The sequence below is a fragment of the Ahaetulla prasina genome, chromosome 2, assembly GCF_028640845.1.
Source record: "Ahaetulla prasina isolate Xishuangbanna chromosome 2, ASM2864084v1, whole genome shotgun sequence".
In the NCBI taxonomy this organism is placed as follows: Eukaryota; Metazoa; Chordata; class Lepidosauria; order Squamata; family Colubridae; genus Ahaetulla; species Ahaetulla prasina.
Window position 1 is genome coordinate 148,282,313 of NC_080540.1, and position 20,477 is coordinate 148,302,789.

At 42.2% G+C, this 20,477-nt stretch overlaps 1 protein-coding gene across 3 annotated transcripts in view; it reads left to right on the top strand.

Moving 5' to 3' along the window:
* SPATS2 (spermatogenesis associated serine rich 2) overlaps nucleotides 1-14,079 on the top strand; it is a 50,094-nt gene extending 36,015 nt beyond the window's left edge. For all 3 annotated transcript variants that reach the window (XM_058170330.1, XM_058170329.1, XM_058170331.1), the window contains exons 8-13: nucleotides 703-838; nucleotides 6,594-6,652; nucleotides 8,202-8,311; nucleotides 9,799-9,901; nucleotides 10,766-10,968; nucleotides 11,453-14,079. In XM_058170330.1, the coding sequence (XP_058026313.1) occupies nucleotides 703-838; nucleotides 6,594-6,652; nucleotides 8,202-8,311; nucleotides 9,799-9,901; nucleotides 10,766-10,968; nucleotides 11,453-11,770 (929 nt within the window). In that variant the 3' untranslated portion in view covers nucleotides 11,771-14,079. The remainder of the gene's footprint in view (nucleotides 1-702; nucleotides 839-6,593; nucleotides 6,653-8,201; nucleotides 8,312-9,798; nucleotides 9,902-10,765; nucleotides 10,969-11,452) is intronic.
* Nucleotides 14,080-20,477: the final 6,398 nt, after the last annotated feature.

Below are 20,477 nucleotides of genomic sequence, written 5' to 3' on the forward strand. Positions count from 1 at the left end.
CCTTATCCCAGCTTTGCATACTTCTTTTTTCCACACTGTGAGCCAGGTGTTCAATGAACCTGGGTGGATAAATGAGGCGCAATAGCCCTTGCTGTTCCTTCTCTTATTTTATGTTCTTCTCTTCTACATCTGTCAGCAAATAAGACTTTCAAAATCTTGATTCTAAACTTGGTCATTATCCATAGTTTTGGGAAGACAGGAACATCTGCCTCTTGGCAGCAGCGTTTCAGCTTTTTGCTTTAACAAGGACCATAACAAGCAGCTTAGGAGAGGGGAACACTTCAGTAATTTCTGGCGACAGAAAGAAGCTTGGAAATGTGTTTTTTTGGAGATAGCCGGCAGAGAGTCTAACCTTTGCAACTGGTACCTAAGCCTTAAATCTTCCCTTTTAGAGGAAACGGCATTTTCATGCAGATTTGATCGTAAAGGGGACAGTCAATTTTAGTGTGAACTTCACAGTTTTATTAACAATTAGATATTTTCTCTTTATAACTCAATGCTGCTATTTTATTCCTGGAACATTTTTTTTCTGGTAAATATTTAACAGAAATATTTGGAAGAAATGGCATTCAAAGTAGCCTTCACGTTTCTTTGAAATCCCTTTTTCATGTAATGAACAAATACTTTATGGCAAGTAATTTGTAGTTTTTGCAAATTTGCAAGGAGTACTGACGCTTTACTTTATTGTGTCTTTTTGGATAGGTTCCAATATTGAAAAATCGGTAAAAGACCTCCAGCGATGCACCGTGTCACTGTCTCGATATCGGGTTGTGGTTAAAGAAGAAATGGATGCTTCCATTAAGAAAATGAAGCAGGTCTTTGCAGAGCTGCAGAGTTGGTATGCTAATACTCCGAAATCTGGTATATTCAAGAGTGAACATGATGTTAAAGGATTTAATTAAGAAGAATGCCTTCCAATTTCCCTTTTTTCCTTCACCAAACTAGTCCTTGCCTGAGGGTATATATACAGCATGATTAGCTGGAGTCATATAGTAGCACATTAGTTGGAGTCATATAATAGCAATCACGTGTTTTATAAAAATAGGGATTTCTTTTTTATTTGGGGAGAAAATTGCAAAATTTAACTATAATGGCGTCTGACTACCAGATTCTGGTGGCCCTGTATGATATTAGGGTACAAATTATTTCCAAACAGCATCTTTATCCCGAAATAAAACAACTATGTATATGGGTGGCTTTATGTAGGGAACTCATGGACTTAGGAATGCAAGGTTACTAAGAATAGATGCCTTAAAGATAATCTATAGCATTGCAACATACGGTAGTTGCTTGATATGTTCTCCTAATTTTTTAGAAACTGGCTTATGAGAAAAATGGGCTAGAGTTGAGAAACAAATGTTCTGTACATATATGCAGGATTTCACTGACCACTTTTAGTAATGAATCCTCATCATGGTTGAGAAATCTATTGCATTTACATTTCAAATGACCAAGTGATTAAAATAATTTGATTCCCAATTTTCACAAAGCTACAGAACAAAAAACAGAGATATAGATAACAATTCCTGCTTAATACCAAGTGAGTTAAAAAAGTTAGTTTAAAATCTGAGCAAATAAATGGAAATTTTGAGGACAAAATCCTTTTCCATGCCAAAAAGCATTTTCATTTTGAAATCTTAACAACCTGAGATCAAGGGACTTGAGGGGGTTTATAGGCTAACTTAATCTATCACAGCTCTGTGTGTTGCTTATCAAACACATTGTTAAGAGTATTAAAATGGATGGTCTGAATAGCTAAAATTTGTACCTACCTGTTCTAAAATCTTTGCTGTTTATCCCACATACAGCCTTAAGTTTTTTATAGTGAGGGTCACTTGCATCTGATTTATTTCTCCAAGGATACTTATTGGAATTGTAGGCAGAGGAGAATCTTGAAAGATTCCTCAATTGAAGGCTAGCAGCCTCTGCATGACTTTTAATATTTAGAACTAATTCTCATTGCGGATTTTGCCAGTAGATTTGTTATTCAGTATTATCCCACATTCATTTGAATGGTGTGTTTTCCTGCAGATATCTCTTCCTTCAGCATAAAAAGCTAGTGCTTTTCATATATCATATCCTCCTGTGTCACTCCTTTAATCTTTGCTTCATCATGCGTCATGCTTTAAAAGGTTAAAGACCTTGTTTCAATAATTCTGCTTGCTGTGGGGCAGAGTAAGGGCAGAAAGCAGGAAGTGCAGTTCCGTGACACAGGGAAATGCATGGCTAGTTTGGAAGTAAGCCAGTAGAACCTCCTTTAATAAATGCCAGATAAAGAATCAAGGGTTTGTTATTTGCTCTTTCCTGAAAACGGGGTGATTGCCATCCTGCAAGTAAGGTTGTGTATCTTTGAGCCACAGCATACAAATCCCTTTCTATTCACTTCTGAGGAAAATTATTTGCATCAACACATAAATGCAACATTGCCGGTTCAATGTAGGAAGTCTGTCAAGAGAACTGATCTTGCAGCTGTTGGCATTATAAATATTATGTTCTCTTGATATACTTTGGTTGTAGTCACTTGCTGGAAGAGGTGTTGAAGGAATTGCCACAATTTTGTAAACTGAAACTGAACAAGTAATATTTTATAGCATCCCGTCAAAACTTAATTATTTTGCTTTAGAAATTAATAATGTGCTCATTAGGCAGGCTGTATTTCTTTTTAAATATAATGATGAGTTTATAATATTTGGCAAAAAGAGGAAAATCCATTCAGGAATACCTTGCCATGTAACAGACTGATGTGTTCAGGTTCCTGAAGATCAAACCCTCATGCTAAATATTCTCTGCATTACTTTTTCACTGTTTTCACCTTTAGCTGTTCTACAGTAATGTTTAATAACTCTGCAAACTGTATTTTCAGTTTTTATTTGACTTGTTATCACATCCAATCACCTTTTGTTTTATATTTTTATTTTCACCAGAGTTAGGGTTAGGGTTGTTCATCCACAATAGAGCTTTCAGGAGCCACCTGCACTCGAGATGCTATTTTGTAATTGAGAAAATATGGCAAAAAAAATATTTACCTGATGGGAAACTCTCTTTGCCACTTCCAAAAGAAATGAATGTGCTGTGAACTCCTGAAGTTATTGCCAGGAATGAAGATTTTCAGGTTTTGGATATCACTGCTCAAGATGCTCAAACTTTTAAATATATCAGTCTATAATTTCTGAATGTTTGTGAAGTTCCTATTGAAGGACAAATCATATGTCTCTGGGAGCACATCAAAAATGCAGCCTAATTAGTCCTCTAAATTTTCGGATCAGATTCTGCAATTGCCTTGAACACTAGAATTACTTTGGGTTAAAGCACAAACAATAAGCAGGGAGACCACACTTGAATTTATAATAAAAGAAATACAAGGTACATAGGCAGTTCACTCCTTCAGGCTTACTTTTACCTAATATTGGTCTGAGAATTGCTTGAGACTTCATCAGTCTTGCCTTCAGGATTGCTTTCAAACACAAATTCTCTGGATCCCCTGTACAGGTAGCTCATTCAGCGACCATTCAGAGTTACAATGGCGCTGAACCAGGAGACTTACAAGCAGTCCACGTAGTTATAATTGTTGCAGCATCCCTGTGGTCATGTGATCACAATTTGGGCACTTAGCAACCAGTATTTATTTATGATGGTTGCAGTGTCCCACAGTCATAATGTGTGGCCTTCTCCACTGGCTTCTCACAAGCAAACCCCAGTGGAGAAGCCAGCAGGAAGTCGCAAATTGCAGTCACATGATGTTCTGCTTAATGACTACATGGGATTTACTTAATGATGGGAACCAGAACTGTTGTTGTAAGTTGGCATGGTATATGAGTTTGCACTTTACAACCACATCACAATGGAGTTGCCAGTCCCAATTAAGTGAGGACTAGTCCTCTTTCATTCATAAAGGCAAGCAGTAGAACTCTACTTTGTAGCTGCTTTAATAATAATAATAAAAGCTGATACCTACCCTGTCTTCATTCTCCTCACTGTAAGGATTCTATTGTCTTTCCTTGGCTTGTTGCCCTGAATAGAAGCTGGAACATATTTATGGGTGGTTATTAGGATTTAGAATTGCGTCATCATCCATGGCCTTTATTATCACAGTCTCTGAACCATTGCTGGGATTGTTCAACCTCTTGAGATGCAAGCTTTCAGTGATTATATTTTATCCATTATCGGTTGTTCATCTGGATGCATCTAAACTGGAACCTATTCGTGCAGATATTCAGATTCTGATATCACCCAACTCTGCATGACTCAGTGGTACGGTGTGATAGATAACTACTCCAAATTATCCTCAACCTCTCAGAAATTTGGAATTAAAACTGAAATATCAGATGGTTCCTTTCTCTCTTTCTCAGATGCATGATCCCTTTAGGAAACCTCTGAGCTTTTTCAGATTCCATAAATTGCTATATTTTGGGGGCAAGGGGTGTTATTTTTATTAAAATATTTAAAGGGACAGAATAAACAGCTACAAAAAAAGGAGATAAGAGATGTAGTGGATAAAAGATAAAATGTCAACAAATAATGTTTTATTTATTTCCTTGTTCCTTGTTATTGAGGGTGGTAGTGAAGAAGCAGCTGCATGGCGAACAGCTCTTGGTAGCCATGCCAACCTCTGCCGAGACTCCTGAGGGGAATGTCTTTTCAGAGACTTTTAGAGGTTCTAATGATGCCCATAAATAATCTCTGTGCATTTATACTATCCTGCATTTATTAGGCCTTTTCTCTCTCTCAAGTATTATAGCATGGAGTATGAATGAGCTTTGCTCCCTATAAACAAATTCCTGGCATTCCATAGGAATAAACTGATGCTGCAAAAGCCTGTTTTCTTGCATTTCAAACAAGAATTTATTCTTCCTATTTCTTTCCAAATCTGTCTTCCTCTTTGGCTTATTTGAGGCCTGTTTAAGAGGATAGAAGCCCTTCATAAGGACCAGTATATTCTCCTCTACTCTGAACAGATTAAGAATGCAGTACCTATGTCCTTCAAAACATTGCTATTTTGATATGGTGTGAGCTGGCATATACTGGACCATTCTACTTCAGCTACGTATGTGCCTACTGATTCTTGTATTGTATAGATCTGGTGCTAGTACCGTCAGTTTTTATTTTCAATCAACAGTTTTGTCTGAATGGCTCTTTGGCACTAACCAAGAGGAAATCAGAGTGAAAAAGAACAGAGTAACGATAAACCTGAAACTCTGGTTCTTCAAATGGTCACCAGTTTACAGCCAGCCCCCAGGTTAAGAACACCCTAGTTTAAGGACAACTCAGAGTTCAGTCTAGAACCTGTTCTAGCAAAATCTGAGTTAAATACACAATGATTCAAATTAAATACACAAGGGTTCAAGTTAATTACACAATACTATTTATATAGTATTATAACACTGTTCTGGCTTACATACAAATTTGACTTAAAGGCAGATCTTGGGAACAGAACTTGTTCTGAGGATTAAACTGGGGATTATCTCTGCTCACAAAATGAACGCTGGTCCCCTCCCCCATATCAGATACTTGACTCTGCTTTATCAGTTCCAGTCATTACTATAGCAGTTGCTAATTTGAGGAGAAAAACAACAGTTACTACTTGCAGGGCAGAGTTCCCCAACTTTTCTGGATTGGTGGCCTGGAGCGGGAAGGGGCAGAAAGGGGATGCTTTTGTGGGAAGGGCAAGTGCATGTGCGTGTGTGTGCACCTGCGACGTTCGCAGCGATGCAGGCGCAAGTGGGGCCATGAGCACCCATGACAAGGCTAGTGCAAGTTGGGCTGTGAGCATCTGTGACACACCGAGCATCCGTGACAAGGCGAGGGCGAGTGGGGCTGCGAGCGCCCATGATAATACTTGTGGGAGGGGGCAGTGCACATGCAAAGAGCCATGCCCATCGGCCAGCCTCTCGTGGCCCAGTGGCGATTAGCCCATGGCCCAGTCGTGGGCCGTGGCCCACAGGTTGGGGATCCCTGTTGTAAGGGACAAGTTATAATGAGGCTCAATTTCCTGCAAAGAATAGTTCTGGTATGTTTCGAATTGGGTGCTTGCAAGTAAACCTTGTATAGGCAAATTCACTGATGACCATTTGAAATATGAGAATTATAGGCAGTTAAACACTTTAAAAGGCCACAGTGATTGCTACGTGGGAACTAAAAGTAGAAAAGCAAACTGTAAATAGCTTTGCAAATGAAAGCTTAAAACGTCAAGATAGCTACGATTTTTGGAACCAAAACAGTGATAAACCATGTAGAATTTCAGTTAGTTAACCTAATAAGAGATGCTGGAAGTCTCAGAAAAAAAGTTGACTTGTTCCTTGTTAGTGATATTTATCCATTCAGTGTTTGAAAGCTTAATGTATAGCAAGGAACTGTTTTCATCAGGGAGGCAAGGATTTGTCCCAATTTAATGGCCTGATTGATTGTTGAATTGATTTCTGAGAGTTGTAGCCTATGAATATAAGAGTTTTAATCTTTATTTTCTTCCTTCCTTCCTTCCTTCCTTCCTTCCTTCCTTCCTTCCTTCCTTCCTTCCTTCCTTCCTTCCTTCCTTCCTTTCCTTTCCTTTCCTTTCCTTTCCTTTCCTTTCCTTTCCTTTCCTTTCCTTCCTTTAGCCTCATGGATCGAGAAGTAGCCCTACTTGGTGAAATGGACAAAGTAAAAGCAGAAGCAAGTAAGTTTTATAAAACACAACTATGTTAATGTCTTTGTAGTGAAACCAATACAAGACCACCAGATGTTTGAAATAAGCAATCCAAGACAAAATACAAAGAAGGACTTCCATTTCTGGTGTTTCCAGATATGCAGATTGGCTGTTTTTTTAATATCACATCTAGTTGCATAGGTTCATGTTTCAAATATTTTGTAATTGTAGATACATGGCTAAGATCTGGTTTTACTCTTGACTTATAACCATTCATTTAATGACTGCACAAAGTTACAGTGGCACTGAAATAAGTGACTTATGACTACTTTTCACACTTGCGACCATGGCAGCATCCCCGTGGTCTTGTGATCAGAATTCAGGTGCTTGGCAATTGGCATGTATTTTTGACACTGCATTGTGCTCTGGTCACGTGATCACCTTTTGCGAACGTTTAAGCAAAGTCAATGGGGGAAGCTAGATTCACTTAACAACTGCATGATTTATTTAACAACTTCAGTGATTCGCTTAACAATTGTGGCCAAAAAAAAAAAAGTAAAATGGAGTGCAACTCACTTCATTGTTTTGCTTAGCAATGGAAATTTTGGGCTCAATTGTGGTCGTCAGTCAAGGACCACCTGCATTTATTTTCCAAGTATACTGCCATAGTTAATCCCAGTTGCCACTACACCAGGACGGCATCTGGGTTTTTCTCATTACAAACACAGTGTTAAACAGAGTCCTGCTATGTGTGCCTTTATACACTGTTTTACTTATCCTGGATAAAAACTATCACTGTCTCATTTTCTGTGACCATTCCAACTGGTATGAAACTTCTCACTTTAAGAGTCCAAATATGCTGAAAAATGCAAGAATAAAATATATGGCCAGCCCAATTATCTGATTTGGGACTTGAATCACTGTTTGTGATCCTATAATCTTCATATCTAAATAAACCTGTGACTACCTATGTTATAAAAGAAGCAGTTCCCATTACCTCTGTTAGTAGAAAAACTGGAGTTCTTTCTGTTTTAGTTCCCCAGAGCTTTATTGTAGTATCTGCATGGTTTTCTCCTTACAAGACAAAAGAACTGCTTTGATACCATCTTTCATTGGGAAAAGAGTATAGGAGAAAAGAGTTATAAACTGCACCCCACCCCACCCATTGCAATCAAGCAAATAACCAGTTTGTCTTGATAACTTTTTTTAATTAAAAGGGGAGAGGGAAAAAGAAAGCAAAAAGACCTTATTCACAGATTATTTTTTTGGAAGTTTGAGCTACATAAGAATCTGTCCACTTAAGGAACTTAAGAGTTCTCACCCTGTTGCCTAGATAATTGTCCCCTGGCATTTAACTCCAGTCTTTTTAGGCATTTTCCAAGGCCTCAAGCATTTTTCAAATGTATTGTAGAGCTGGAGGTGGCCTTTGAAGGATAAACTAAAATAAAAGGGAAGGGGGAGAATAAGGGCAGGCAGGAATTAGATTTGTAGCAACTTAGACATTGTTTTGTACTTTAATTGATTAATTATATTTATTATAAACATGATTGCCTTTTGGGGGTTCTGTTTTACATTGTAGTGGAAATCCTAAGCAGCCGCCAAAAGAAGGCAGAGGCACTGAAGAAACTAACTGACGTAGCAGTCCGAATGTCAGAAGAGCAATTGGTAGAACTTAGAGCTGATATAAAGGTGAATCTCCAGACTGCTTTGGGCTATATGCACCTTTTTCTAATCTACACAGATTGGGCAGTTGGGGCAGAGATCTCATCAAAAGTACCACGCCACAACATGCACAGAGAAATTATATTTTCCCAGCTTCTGTTGATGTACCGTATTTTTTGCACTATAAGAAAGATGCTCCGGAATATAAGACGTATCTAGCTTTTGGGGAGGAAAACAAGAAAAAAAATCTGCCTCCCAGCAATTTGCCTCCTTGCAGCAAACAGCAAACAGCCTGGTCAGCTTCAGCACAGCCTGATTTAGCACGAGCAGCTGATTGGCAGTTGGCTCTGCCTCCCGGAATACCACTTATCAGCTGTTCCAGGCTGCAGTGACTGCCACCACCCATGGCCGCCCAACGCCGCCTCCTTGCGCCCCATTTTTGGCCTCCACGCATCCTGTTTTTGGCCCATTCCAGGCAGTGGGGATCGCCATTGCCACCACCTATCGCAACCAAACAGCAGTGATGGCGATCCCCACCGCCTGGAACGGGCCAAAAACGGGATGCACAGAGGCCAAAAATGGCCAAAAACAGAGGCAGTGATAGCCGGCAATGGATGGCTGCGATCACCGCAGCCTGGGACAGCTGATGAGCGGTATTCCGGGAGGCTGATCCAACCACCAATCTGCTCATGCTAAATCAGGCTTTGCTGAAGCTGACCAGGCTGGGAGGCAGAGACTGAAGGGTGGGGGCCGGCGGGTGGGTGAGGCTTCAACAACTTCGCTGTATAAGACGCACAGGCATTTCCACCCACTTTGGGAGGGGGGGAGTGCATCTTATAGACCGAAAAATACGGTAATTACATTACCTTATATTTCTCTTAGGCAGAAGGGCTACATTGAACAGCTGAGGACATGCTTAGGAGGAGTTAGTCTTAGTCTTTAGCATTTGAAACAGGCATTTTCAGTACCAGACCTGGCAACTACATTTGCTTAAGCTTGACTGAAAAACAAAACCATTATTTTTTTAAAAAACAAAAAATAACTTTTGAAAAGAACAAACTCGAAAATCAAGTTGAAGACTTTGCCTGAAACTTTTTCACATTTATTAACCTCCATAAAGCTGAAGAATAATTTGATTGTGACTGCAAAAAGCTGCTTGTATGTTGTGCTGCGTGAACCAGCAATGCTGACAAATGCTTCCCTTGCCTACCACTAGAGGTCAGAATGAAGTTACGTTCAAATTTCCACAAAAATCTCACTGCATGGAAAAATTCATTCTGGTACTTGCTATTCTATCAGCAGTTCCATCTTTAAACTGTTCATTATTTTCTAATGGGGTCGTCTTGCAAAATAAATCCAATTGTTTCTTTTTCTGCAATTATAGAGAAGCAGAGAGAAGGGTATGTAGTTTGTGCCTCGGTTGATACCAGCAACCCACATTGACAGCTTCTCTCCCGAAACGTGAATGTGCTTTGTGCGTAATGCTCACATGCCTACATTTTTCTTCTCTGCAGCACTTTGTTAGTGAGCGCAAATATGATGAAGATCTCGGAAGAGTGGCTCGCTTCACTTGTGACCTGGATGCACTAAAGAAAAGCATTGAATCCTTTGGACAAGGTGAGCTTGTATATCCTGGGTACCCACACAAAATAAAATAATGGGATAAAGCTGAACTGAACTAAATGCATGTGACTGGTAAAAGCATTTCTAAAATTCTGAAAATATGCTTTTCTGTGGCTTTCAACTGAAAAGGCCTTCTCAAAATCATATCAGCTCAGGAAAGGAGGATGATCGAGGTCCATTATGTTAGTCTTCATATTATTTCAGTTCCAGAACTGAGTCATTTACGTGGATTTATTACTTTATCCTGCTTATTTTTTGTATATTATAAATTCATGTTATATGGCTTTCGGGCATGGGGCACACTATAAATATTTCAAATTAATAAACCTGGAACAAGGGTCTCTGTTTGGAAATCTCCATTTGACATAGCCCAATGCTGTAGATTTTAAGAAAAAAATGAAGAAATGTCCAACTGTCCCTGTTGCAGTATTAATAAAGTGAAATCCATTCACTTACACAAAAGTGCATTTGCAGGCTCTGCTCACTAGTTCTTTTTTTTTTATTTTCCAATTTTACTTTATTTTTAGGTCTACTAAGATTGTCGGGTTCTCAATTGATTGGGTCTTGCCTCTTCCAGTATTTTTGATATTTCTATACTTCAAGGTATTTTTTAGCAGGCACATGGCTCCCCCCACAGTTGGCTCACAATGTCCGAGGAGTATTTGTAAAGTGGTGGCACTGGCAACTACAGGGGCACTATAGGAGCAGACTGGAAGCAATTTTTCTTTTTATTGCAATTTGATTGTGTGAGGATTTGGAAAATATATCATCACTGGTTGCTGATGGGATGAGAGGTAAATTCAGGTTTACAATTTTTTTTTAAAAGGGTGAAATAACTTTTTGTAATTCTTGTTTCAGTTTCACATCCAAAGAACAGTTATTCAACCAGATCACGGTGCAGCTCCATGACCTCCATGGCAGTGAGCAGTCAGGAAAAGTCCACTACCACAGTGTGTGCCTCTACCTCTTCTCCTAGCCTCATAATGGCCAATAAGAAACCATCATCCCCTATAGACACCTCCACAAATGCAACAAACCGTCCATCTCAATCCCACCGAGAGGTAATGATTTAATGTTGTTTCTGTAGTTAAGAGTGGCCTGGGGATTGCCCAGGCTTGGGTCCTCTTTACTGTAGCGTTTTTCACTTAGAAGGGGAAAGCGAAGGGCCCACATTCTCACATGTAGTAATATGGCAGCCTTTAACCTCACCTTTGTCTGTCTTAAGCCAACACGTGGAATGAAAATTCAACTCTAGTAGGATATGCACCAAATTTAAAATAACTTCCCATTTTTAAAGACTGAATTGACAGCATTCAAATGAAACATTCTAGGCCATTGCATCTTCTTGTGTAGTAGACATATTCCAGGAGAGAGAAGTTTCCTGAGGATGGGCTCCAGCACGAATCTAAAAGCTCGGAGAAGTAAACCTCTGGTCCCAGCAACCGACTCAGATTGGATCTTGCAACATTATCCTGGGACCCGTATATTTGCCTTTGTTCATAATACTGATAATCTCACTGATTTCCCCCCTTCTTTCTGTTCCAGGGGTTCCAGGGAAATAGAAGGTCTGGTCAAGGTTACCGGTCCCAAGGACAACGCCAGAATGGCTCATCGCATCTCAATTCAAATCGCTATAGAAATGGGTCTTGGTATCAGTCCAACTACAAGTCCCGACCACCCTCTGGAAATGCAAACAGCCTCAACCAGACTTGCCCTGCTGGAATCAATGGAACTGGGCCTGGGCCTGAGCCAGGCCCACCAGCCCCATCCTTACAGACACATTTGGTCCCACTCAGCCCAGAAGTCAAGGCTCTGCCACAGAGGAAACCTAGGTCAAGCCAATACGAGGCGTCCAATTCCTGAGGACCGCAAACTCTGCCACTTTCCAAAATTGGAGAACAAGATTCTGGGTCACACTTAGCTAGAGATATTAACGAGAAAGGAAATTTACACTTTGCTATCCCTGTGCCGCTTCTTTTTCCCAATCATTCCATTCTGGGAAAGCAGCTTTTTAGCATTTCTCTTGCCCTTGCTTCCTGCAGTGTAAAATGGGTCAGATTTTAATGGGAAGACATATTCTTGCTGTTCAGGAGTGGCCTTGGCACACCTTACTGATGCCCCTCCTTACGTCCAATGGCTCCTCTAACATTAGGGCCAGTTTAAAATATTGCTGGGTCTATATCGTAAAAGTGGGGTGGGGTAGTGGGTGGGTATCCTAAAAGTGGGGTGGGTATGTCTTCCAATAGTTCTAAACCAAAATTTTCTGATCCCTATTCCTCCCAGAATGCCACAAGCCAGGCCTTATTTTTAACAGCAAAAGCTATTCATGCTGACAATGAAACAGGTTGCTATGAATTGTGGGTTCTAGATGAGAAATTTGAAGGGAAAAGCTATAGGAGATTGCTATATTCTTTTTTTGCAACATCCTAAATTTCTACACTTGGGAATACAGGGGAGTATCTCTTCCAGCAGTGGGTGAGCAATTTCCATTCTCCCTGAGAGAATTAACATTCTGTCTATATGTCATGTATAAATTTAGATATTCCCTAGTTTTAATGTTTGGTGTGGGATGGGAGGTTTCTTTTTTTTTCACTTCCCGGCCAAAATCCCGTTATCCGATTCTAAACTAAATTTCTAGCAATTTATTAGTAACGCTAAGCCTAAATGATCGCAAGTAAAAGCAAAAAATGCTACAGTCTCTATCCTTGTATAAATAAAAGCAACATACATGTTTAAAAGATGGTAGCCTTCACTTTGTGCCCTTATTTCTTCTCTTTAAAAAGAGTTCATAGTAAATGGATTTCCTACAGGTGTGGGTTAGGTTAATTTAGGATTAGTTTAATTTCAAGGAACAAAAAAAATGTCTGGACTATTTTGAGTATGGTTAGTTTGGGTATCTAGTTTGCTGCTACAGCTGATAAATGAAGTAAGAAAAAAATGATAAGACTTTTAGCGATAATAATAATAGGTAATTTAGAATGTTCAATTTGGCTTCAGGCTTGGACTCATAGCAAATGAAAAAAGAGGAAGAAAAATCGGTCTTCAGAAGAATAATGGATCCTAAAATATTTTGTTTAGGTTGATAGAATGTTTAAGAAACTTTAAAGAATCATGCTGTATGTTACCACTCATACTGCAGATAACTGAAAATGGTGATTTGCTTGAGACCAATCAGTTTACTGCAGAAGTGCAGTTCGGATCAGATGCTTAGCACACTATTTATATTAAATACAAGTGGAGTACCAAAATACTAGATCATAGAGAATGATTAGAATGTTTACTGTGATTGGTCCTAGATGATAGGCAGTAAGAAATGGTTAACTTAAAAGCAAATATTAGGAATATTCAGGTTAGTGCAGTTTCTCAAACCTGCTAACAAGTTATGGAAATAAATAGTCAAAGCATCTAAGTGATCATCCAGAAGGCTCAATGTCTGGCAAAGAAAAACTTTTACATGACCAAAGCCTGGGCGGTAGGAAAGCAAGTGAGAATCGCACTCCTCTTTCTATTTTGCATTGAAGCTAACTTAAATCTGGCTACTGAACATCAGCTCGAGATTGTTCAGGCATAAGTTAGGAACCCCCGCGTACAGAACTACAATTATAGAGTTGAGCTTTAAATTAGGAAGCTTTTCAACCAGCCTTAAAAATGACAAAATTGGTTTGAAAAGGAAAATTGGAGAAGTACAATAAGATTTCAGAAACAATTGTAGTAATGGTTGTACATGTTACTACCTCAGGTGATAACTACCAAGAACAAGAAAGCCCTTCCTGCCCCATTTAATATTTTAAAGTATTTCCCTCTCTCAACTCCGTGTGTATGCCTGAATGGATTGTAATGTCTTTGCTGGCTGTTGCATCAAGCCCTTAAAAGTCTTTTCCTTTTGAAATTTCAGCTAGCAAAAAAGGCCATCATGTGGCTAAGACGAGGCATATGAGGATAAATCGTAAATTCACTATGGGAGTCGATAGGGTTGTCATGTGGCCGAAAGCTTTTCTCAAGCCTTTTATACAACCTAAACATGATAATAACCAATCTACCTGATAAAGTGTTTGGGTTTGCTGAAATAATATATATGGACTAATTTAGATAACTGAAGTACGTTATTGATGTGTAATATTCACAGTGATGCATTTTATCTTCTCATTATATCAATAAAGGCATTTTCTTCACTGGCATGGTAATTTAATGTGAAAATGACACTATAATGCAACTACTGCCTCAAGGCAGTATGGTGGCTTTGCTAACCATGATGCCCTTGAGGGACAATAGGCAGTTTTAAGGCCTACTGGGGACAATATGAACCTGCAGGAACCTAGTATGGATCCAGTCTTTCTCCAGAGTAAAGATCTTGATTATATGTCATAAAGAACTGTACAAAGGATTGTATATAAATATAAATGATGATCTTAAGAATACTGTAATTGCACGTGTCTCATCTTGCACAGAACCAAAGTCTAGAAGCTAACAAAGGAGTCCATCTTTGCATAATATGCTTAGCCCTGATTTATATAACTGGTTGACTCAACTGGATGCTATTTGTCTGGGTTTGTACAAAATATAAACTAACTGCAAGGTCCAGGATGAGTTTACGTAAAATCATAGCTAGAGTAGCATCTGTACAACGTCATTTGACATAGCCAGTAAGAGATTTGACTTCATATTTCAACCATCCTCATATTTACAATTTCTGAACTTGAACTTGGTGCTAAAAAGACTTTTCCAAATGGTCAAGATAAACTTTTAAGGACAGGAAACCCTAATGCTTCTCAATATGTTTACAACTGTGCTGTCTTTTAAGTTTCAAAACACATGTTTCCTTAAGAGAGTTTTAGTCCCTGAAAATGAGGTTCAAAACACTAGCTCAGCCTTCAAAGATAAATACAGTTTGGGGCAGGATGATGTGGAAATTTCTTTCCTCAATAAAATAAGAAGTATCCACATGAACAAGGTCCTTTGCAGCAGAGAGGTTCTGTTACTGGACATAACCAAAAGTTACTCAGTTGTGTAGCAATAGTCCCAAATATTGGATTTGAATGCTATTAGTCCAAAGTAGAGATGCTACTAATTGCCAAACCCAAGTACATTCAGGCCTGAAAGGGCAGTGGAAAAAACAGCGACTGCTTGAAGAATCTGCCCAGTGAGTGTGCTGATAGACATTTTGCTACAAGGAGAAGAACCTTGAAGGATATGTTATCTATTTGCCCAATAGTTTGGAAGAACTTCCAATAACTGATCAAACTGTTGACAACTTCCTCTGCTAAAATGCTCCTCTGGTGATTGAACCCATCCTAGCAGGTGTACGTGCACATAACAATCCTGAGTTCAGCAATAGCAATATCACTTAGACTTGTGATTTACAGCCCTCTCTAAGTGGTTTCCGGAATCAGCATATTGCTCCCAACAATCTGGGTCTTCATTTTACTGACCTCAGAAGGATGGGATGACCAGCTCAAGGCAACCTTGAGCTGGTCAGAATCGAACTGTTGGCAGTTGGCAGAATTCACCTGCAATACTGCATTCTAACCAGAGCATCACCATGGCTCAGTTCGTAAGTAGACCCACATCCAGTGAAAGAGTATGCAGCAGAGAGGATGCACCCTGTTTTTGTTAATTTCACTCCATACCTTGATAGAATTATTTCAAAATAACATGCAATTCATTTTGTATTCGAGATTCCATGGGTCGGCCAAGGAGCATGCATGGACTACCTCTCTTTACTTAGTGTCTCAAGTAGGACAGCAGCAAAAAAAGGCACTGGTTCTGTTATGTATCTTTAAATATTTAGGCGGGAAACAAGCACGTTGCTGATTGGTTGAAGCCGCCGGTTAAACAGTATATAAAGGGTTGTTTTCCCCAGCCTGGTTGCTGGGTTCACCATATATTAAAGAGCTGTTGTCACTACCCTGGTCTCCAGCCTCGTTACTTCCCGAACATAACACTGGCGACGAAGGTGGGATCTCGAGGCTAAGGAGCACCAGAACCGAGCTGAAGCACGGAAGAACCGAACCCAGCAAACACAGGGCAGAAAAACGGAGATGGCCAGTTACACTCCGCCCGCACCGTTTGACCCGGCTAAAGAGAAATGGGGAACGTATATGACCCGTTTCGAAAGCTTTCTAGAAGCCAACGAACTGCAAGGAGTTCAGACAACCGCAAAGGGCATACTTCTTGAGCCACTGCGGTCCGAGGTCATCGACATCGCGGAAGCCCTGGCAGAGCCAACGCCGATACAATCGGTATCGTGGCAAACTCTGCAAACCCTGCTAAAAACCATTTCGCGCCAACGCCGTCCAAATCGTGCGGCGTTTTGAATTTGGAGGCGCCGACAGCTGAGGCGAATCCATCGGCGACTACATGGCCGCCCTGCGGAAAGCCTCCAAAGACTGTGGGTACCGAGACCTGGGCGAGGTGCTGCTGGAGCAACTCATCAGGGGTCCGAGACATGCGTTTGCGGGCGGCTGCTATCGAAAAGCAATCTGCGCTGGCAAACGCCTGGACGAAGCCAGAGCGCATGAAATGTCCACCCAAGCGGCGGAGACACTGCAAAAGCCTCTCACACCAAAGGCGAGCACAAAGTCAACCCGGTGCACCAAGAAGAGATCCAGACCGAATCCGGCGGTGAGGATGAGGAAGGGTCTGCCGAACCGAGAAAGCGGCAAAGAGGACCGGGACGAATCACGGAAGTTGCGGAGGTCAACACCAGCGCCAGCGCTGCAAGTTCAAGGGCGCAACATGTCGGCGGTGCGAGAAGAAGGGCACCTAGCTCAAGTCTGTCGAGCTCCCCAACCTTCCGCCGAAAATTCAAATCGGCCAATCAGGCGCGGGATCGGCAAGGCGACCGCGATTGGCTCAAACAAAAAGGCGCGGATTCAAACCAAACGACGGTGGTCATAGGCGCGCCTCAACCCGGTGGAGAAGAAGATCTTCACCAAACCCAAAATAGAAGGAGTACGGTGCCGACTCGAAGTAGACACGGGTCAGCGATCACCATCATGTCCTGGGACACTTTGGCGAAGTCACTGCCGTCAGTCGCGGCGCCACCTGCAAACACAACGGCTACGAGTCCACGACTACCAAGGGAATCGCATCCCTGTTCGAGGACCACCTCCGTCCGAGTCGAGTACGGACCACACAAGAAGACCCTGCCCATCACGATCGTCGAAGGGACCCTGCCTAGTTTGTTGGGACTAGACTGGTTTCGTGCACTGGGCATGGGGTGACTGGCATCTACAAGTGACTGTAACCTGAAAGACATGCTCATGAACGAGTTCGAAGATGTCTTCAAGGACTGCCTGGGCAAGTACAAGGGACCCCTATTTCCTTCAACTTAGACCCCAGGTAGCTCCCATTAGGTTAAAGGCAAGGAGAGTCCTTTGCCCTTAAACCAAAATTGACAAGGAGCTAGATAAGCTCATAAATCAGGGATTTTGGTGCCAGTCGATCACGCAAAGTGGGAGACGCCAATCGTCACCCAGTAAAACCAGATGGGTCAATTAGAATCTGCGCTGACTACAAGGCGGCGCTAAACAAAGCCTTACAGAAAAGCGCTTACCCAGTTCCGTGGTGCAACACTTGCTGCACTCTTTGGGGCAAGGCAAGTCTTTGCAAAGTTAGACTTGGCTCAAGCCTACCAACAACTGCCCGTGACGCCAACACAGCGAAGCCCAAACAATTGTAACTCACAGGGGGCCTTCAAGTGCACCCGATTACAATTTGGGGTGAGTGTGGCACCAGGGCTGTTCAAAATTTGATGGAACGACTTCTGCAAGGGCTCCCAGGGTAGTTCCCTACTTCGATGATGTATTGATATCAGCGGAAAACGTAGAGGAATTGGGGGAGCGTCTAAGAAAGGTTCTGGGCATTTTCCGGACAAACGGACTAAAGCTCAAAGTGAACAAATGCCAGATAGGGGTCGGATCCGTCGGATTCTTGGGCTACGAATAGACAAGAAGAATTCACCCACTGAGAGCAAGGTCAAGGCAACCAGAAAGGCTCCAGCGCCCAAAAACAAAACAGAGCTACAGGCATTCCTGGGGCTAGTGAATTTTTACGCGGTCTTTTTAAAAAACAAAGCGACCGTTGCTGAACCGCTGCATAAGCTTTTAGGGAAAAATACTGTTTGGTCTTGGGGAAGTCGGAAAGTAGGGCTTTGAAGCAGTAAAAACCTGCTCTCGGCGACAGCCTGCTCATCCAATATCATAGCTCATTACCACTAGTGCTGGTTTGCGATGCCTCCCCTTATGGGGTGGGAGCTGTACTCAGCCACAGACTGCCAAACGGCACAGAAGCCCCTATAGCCTTCTACTCCAGAACGATGTCCTCCCCAGAGAGGAACTATAGCCAGTTAGATAAAGAAGCGCTAGCAATTGTGTCAGGGGTGAAAAAATTTCACGAATATGTTTTTGGGCGAGACTTTGAAATTGTGACTGACCACAGACCGCTGTTAGGAATACTGGCTGGCGACCGCCCAACGCCTGTGGCACTTTCGCCACGATTGACTCGATGGACTATTTTCTTAGCCGCTTATTCTTACAAGCTGCAGCATCGACCAGGAAAAGAAGTGGGGCATGCAGACGCGTTAAGCAGATGCCCACTACCAGGGGCGATCGAAGATCCCACTCCGGGGACGCCCATCCTGCTGATTGACTCTTTGGACTCTGGCCCAGTCACATCTAAGGAAGTGGCTCGGGCATCATACCGGGACATTATGTTAAGGACTGTACTCGGTTGGGTACAAAGAGGGTGGCCCGCTGCGCCGGGCGAACGGTTTAAGGAATTTGTAAAAAACGTGATGAGCTCTCGGCTCAAGGGGGGTGCCTGTTATGGGGTGATCGTGTGGTAATCCCGGATAAATTAAGGGGAAAGGTATTGGACCTCCTCCACGAGGGTCACCCAGGGATCGTAAGGATGAAGGGGTTAGCAAGAAGCTATGTGTGGTGGCCTCTCATGGACTCAGAGATTGCTGAGAGGGTAGGGAAATGCCAGGCTTGCCAAGAGTCCAGACCTCTACCCCCAACGGCCCCAGTCAGGGAATGGGAAAAACCCCAAGGGCCCTGGTCAAGAATCCACATTGATTTTGCTGGCCCTTTCCACGGCCAAACCTTCCTAGTGGTCGTCGATGCATTCTCTAAATGGTTGGAGATCATACTCATGAAATCCACCACGGCCGAGGCAGTAATCGCAGCCCTCGCCACCTATTCGCAACCCACGGGTTGCCGGACACTCTGGTGTCCGACAACGCCCGCAATTCACGGCAGCCCAGTTTGAGAATACTTGGCAGAGGAGGGCATCCGACATGCCCTCTCTGCGCCTTTCCACCCTGCGTCGAATGGCCTTGCAGGCGTTCCGTCCGGGCGCTAAGGAGGCATTGTCAGGCTCAAGCCAGGTGACTGGCAAACAAAGATAGATTTCTTTCTGGCCGTTCAGCACAGAACCCCAAGCACTGCTACAGGCAGAAGCCCAGCGAATTATTGATGGGACGGAAACTCCGGTGCCCACTTGACCGTTTGAATCCCATTACACACCAGAGGGTTACAAGGGGAAATAGAAAAACGAGAGAAATGGGCATAGGCGACCGAGTGTGGGCCCGCAACTATGGGGCGGCCCAAGTTGGCTCAGGGCAAATCATAAAAGCAACCGGTCCAAAGTCATACTTGGTGAGTTACAAGACAACCGAGTATGGGCGCCACATAGATCAGATAAGGAAGCGAATAGCTGAACAACCCGAACTAAATGAGACAGATCATGACCACTCCTTATTTGAACCCACAGCTGACCATAACCCGGGGGAGGCGCAAGACTTAGCTGAGGTCCCGGAGGTCCAGCGGCGCCATCAGGTTCCCGATGGAAACAGCAGGAAAACTCAAAAAGTAATCCAAGGCGGATGGCCAAGAAAAAGAAACTGCCAGTAATCCAGGGCCCGATGGCCTAGAGAGAGAGCTGGGAGGAGAAAGAAGCCCCTCCGACCAGCTCAAAACACCACCCAGGACTGAACCGCGCAGGTCCGAAAGAATTAGGAGATGCCCAGGTTATTTGCGTGACTACGTCGAAAAATAACATGTAAATAATATGTAAATAGTGGTAAAGTGTTTTCTGGGAGGGGAGGAATGTTATGTATCTTTAAATATTTAGGCGGGAAACAAGCACGTTGCTGATTGGTTGAAGCCGCCGGTTAAACAGTATATAAAGGGTTGTTTTCCCCAGCCTGGTTGCTGGGTCCACCATATATTAAAGAGCTGTTGTCACTACCCTGGTCTCCAGCCTCGTTACTTCCCGAACATAACAGGTTCCTTTCTGAGACCTTTTCCATCACCACCCAAATTCAAAAGCATCTTTTGAAAATGCTGGGGATGATTCCGTGATGTGGAAGTTTACTGTCATACATGATTAAAAGACATAAGGGTTTTGTTAAAATAAAGTGCCTGGTAATTAACTATAGTCTGCCACATTTCTTTCAGAATTCAGTAGTATGGATCCTGGTTGATGCTTGATAAAGGCTCTGACTGCTGTAACAATGACTATGATCCAAACGGAGCTACAGTATCTGCAATCTTTTTACCTTTTCAAT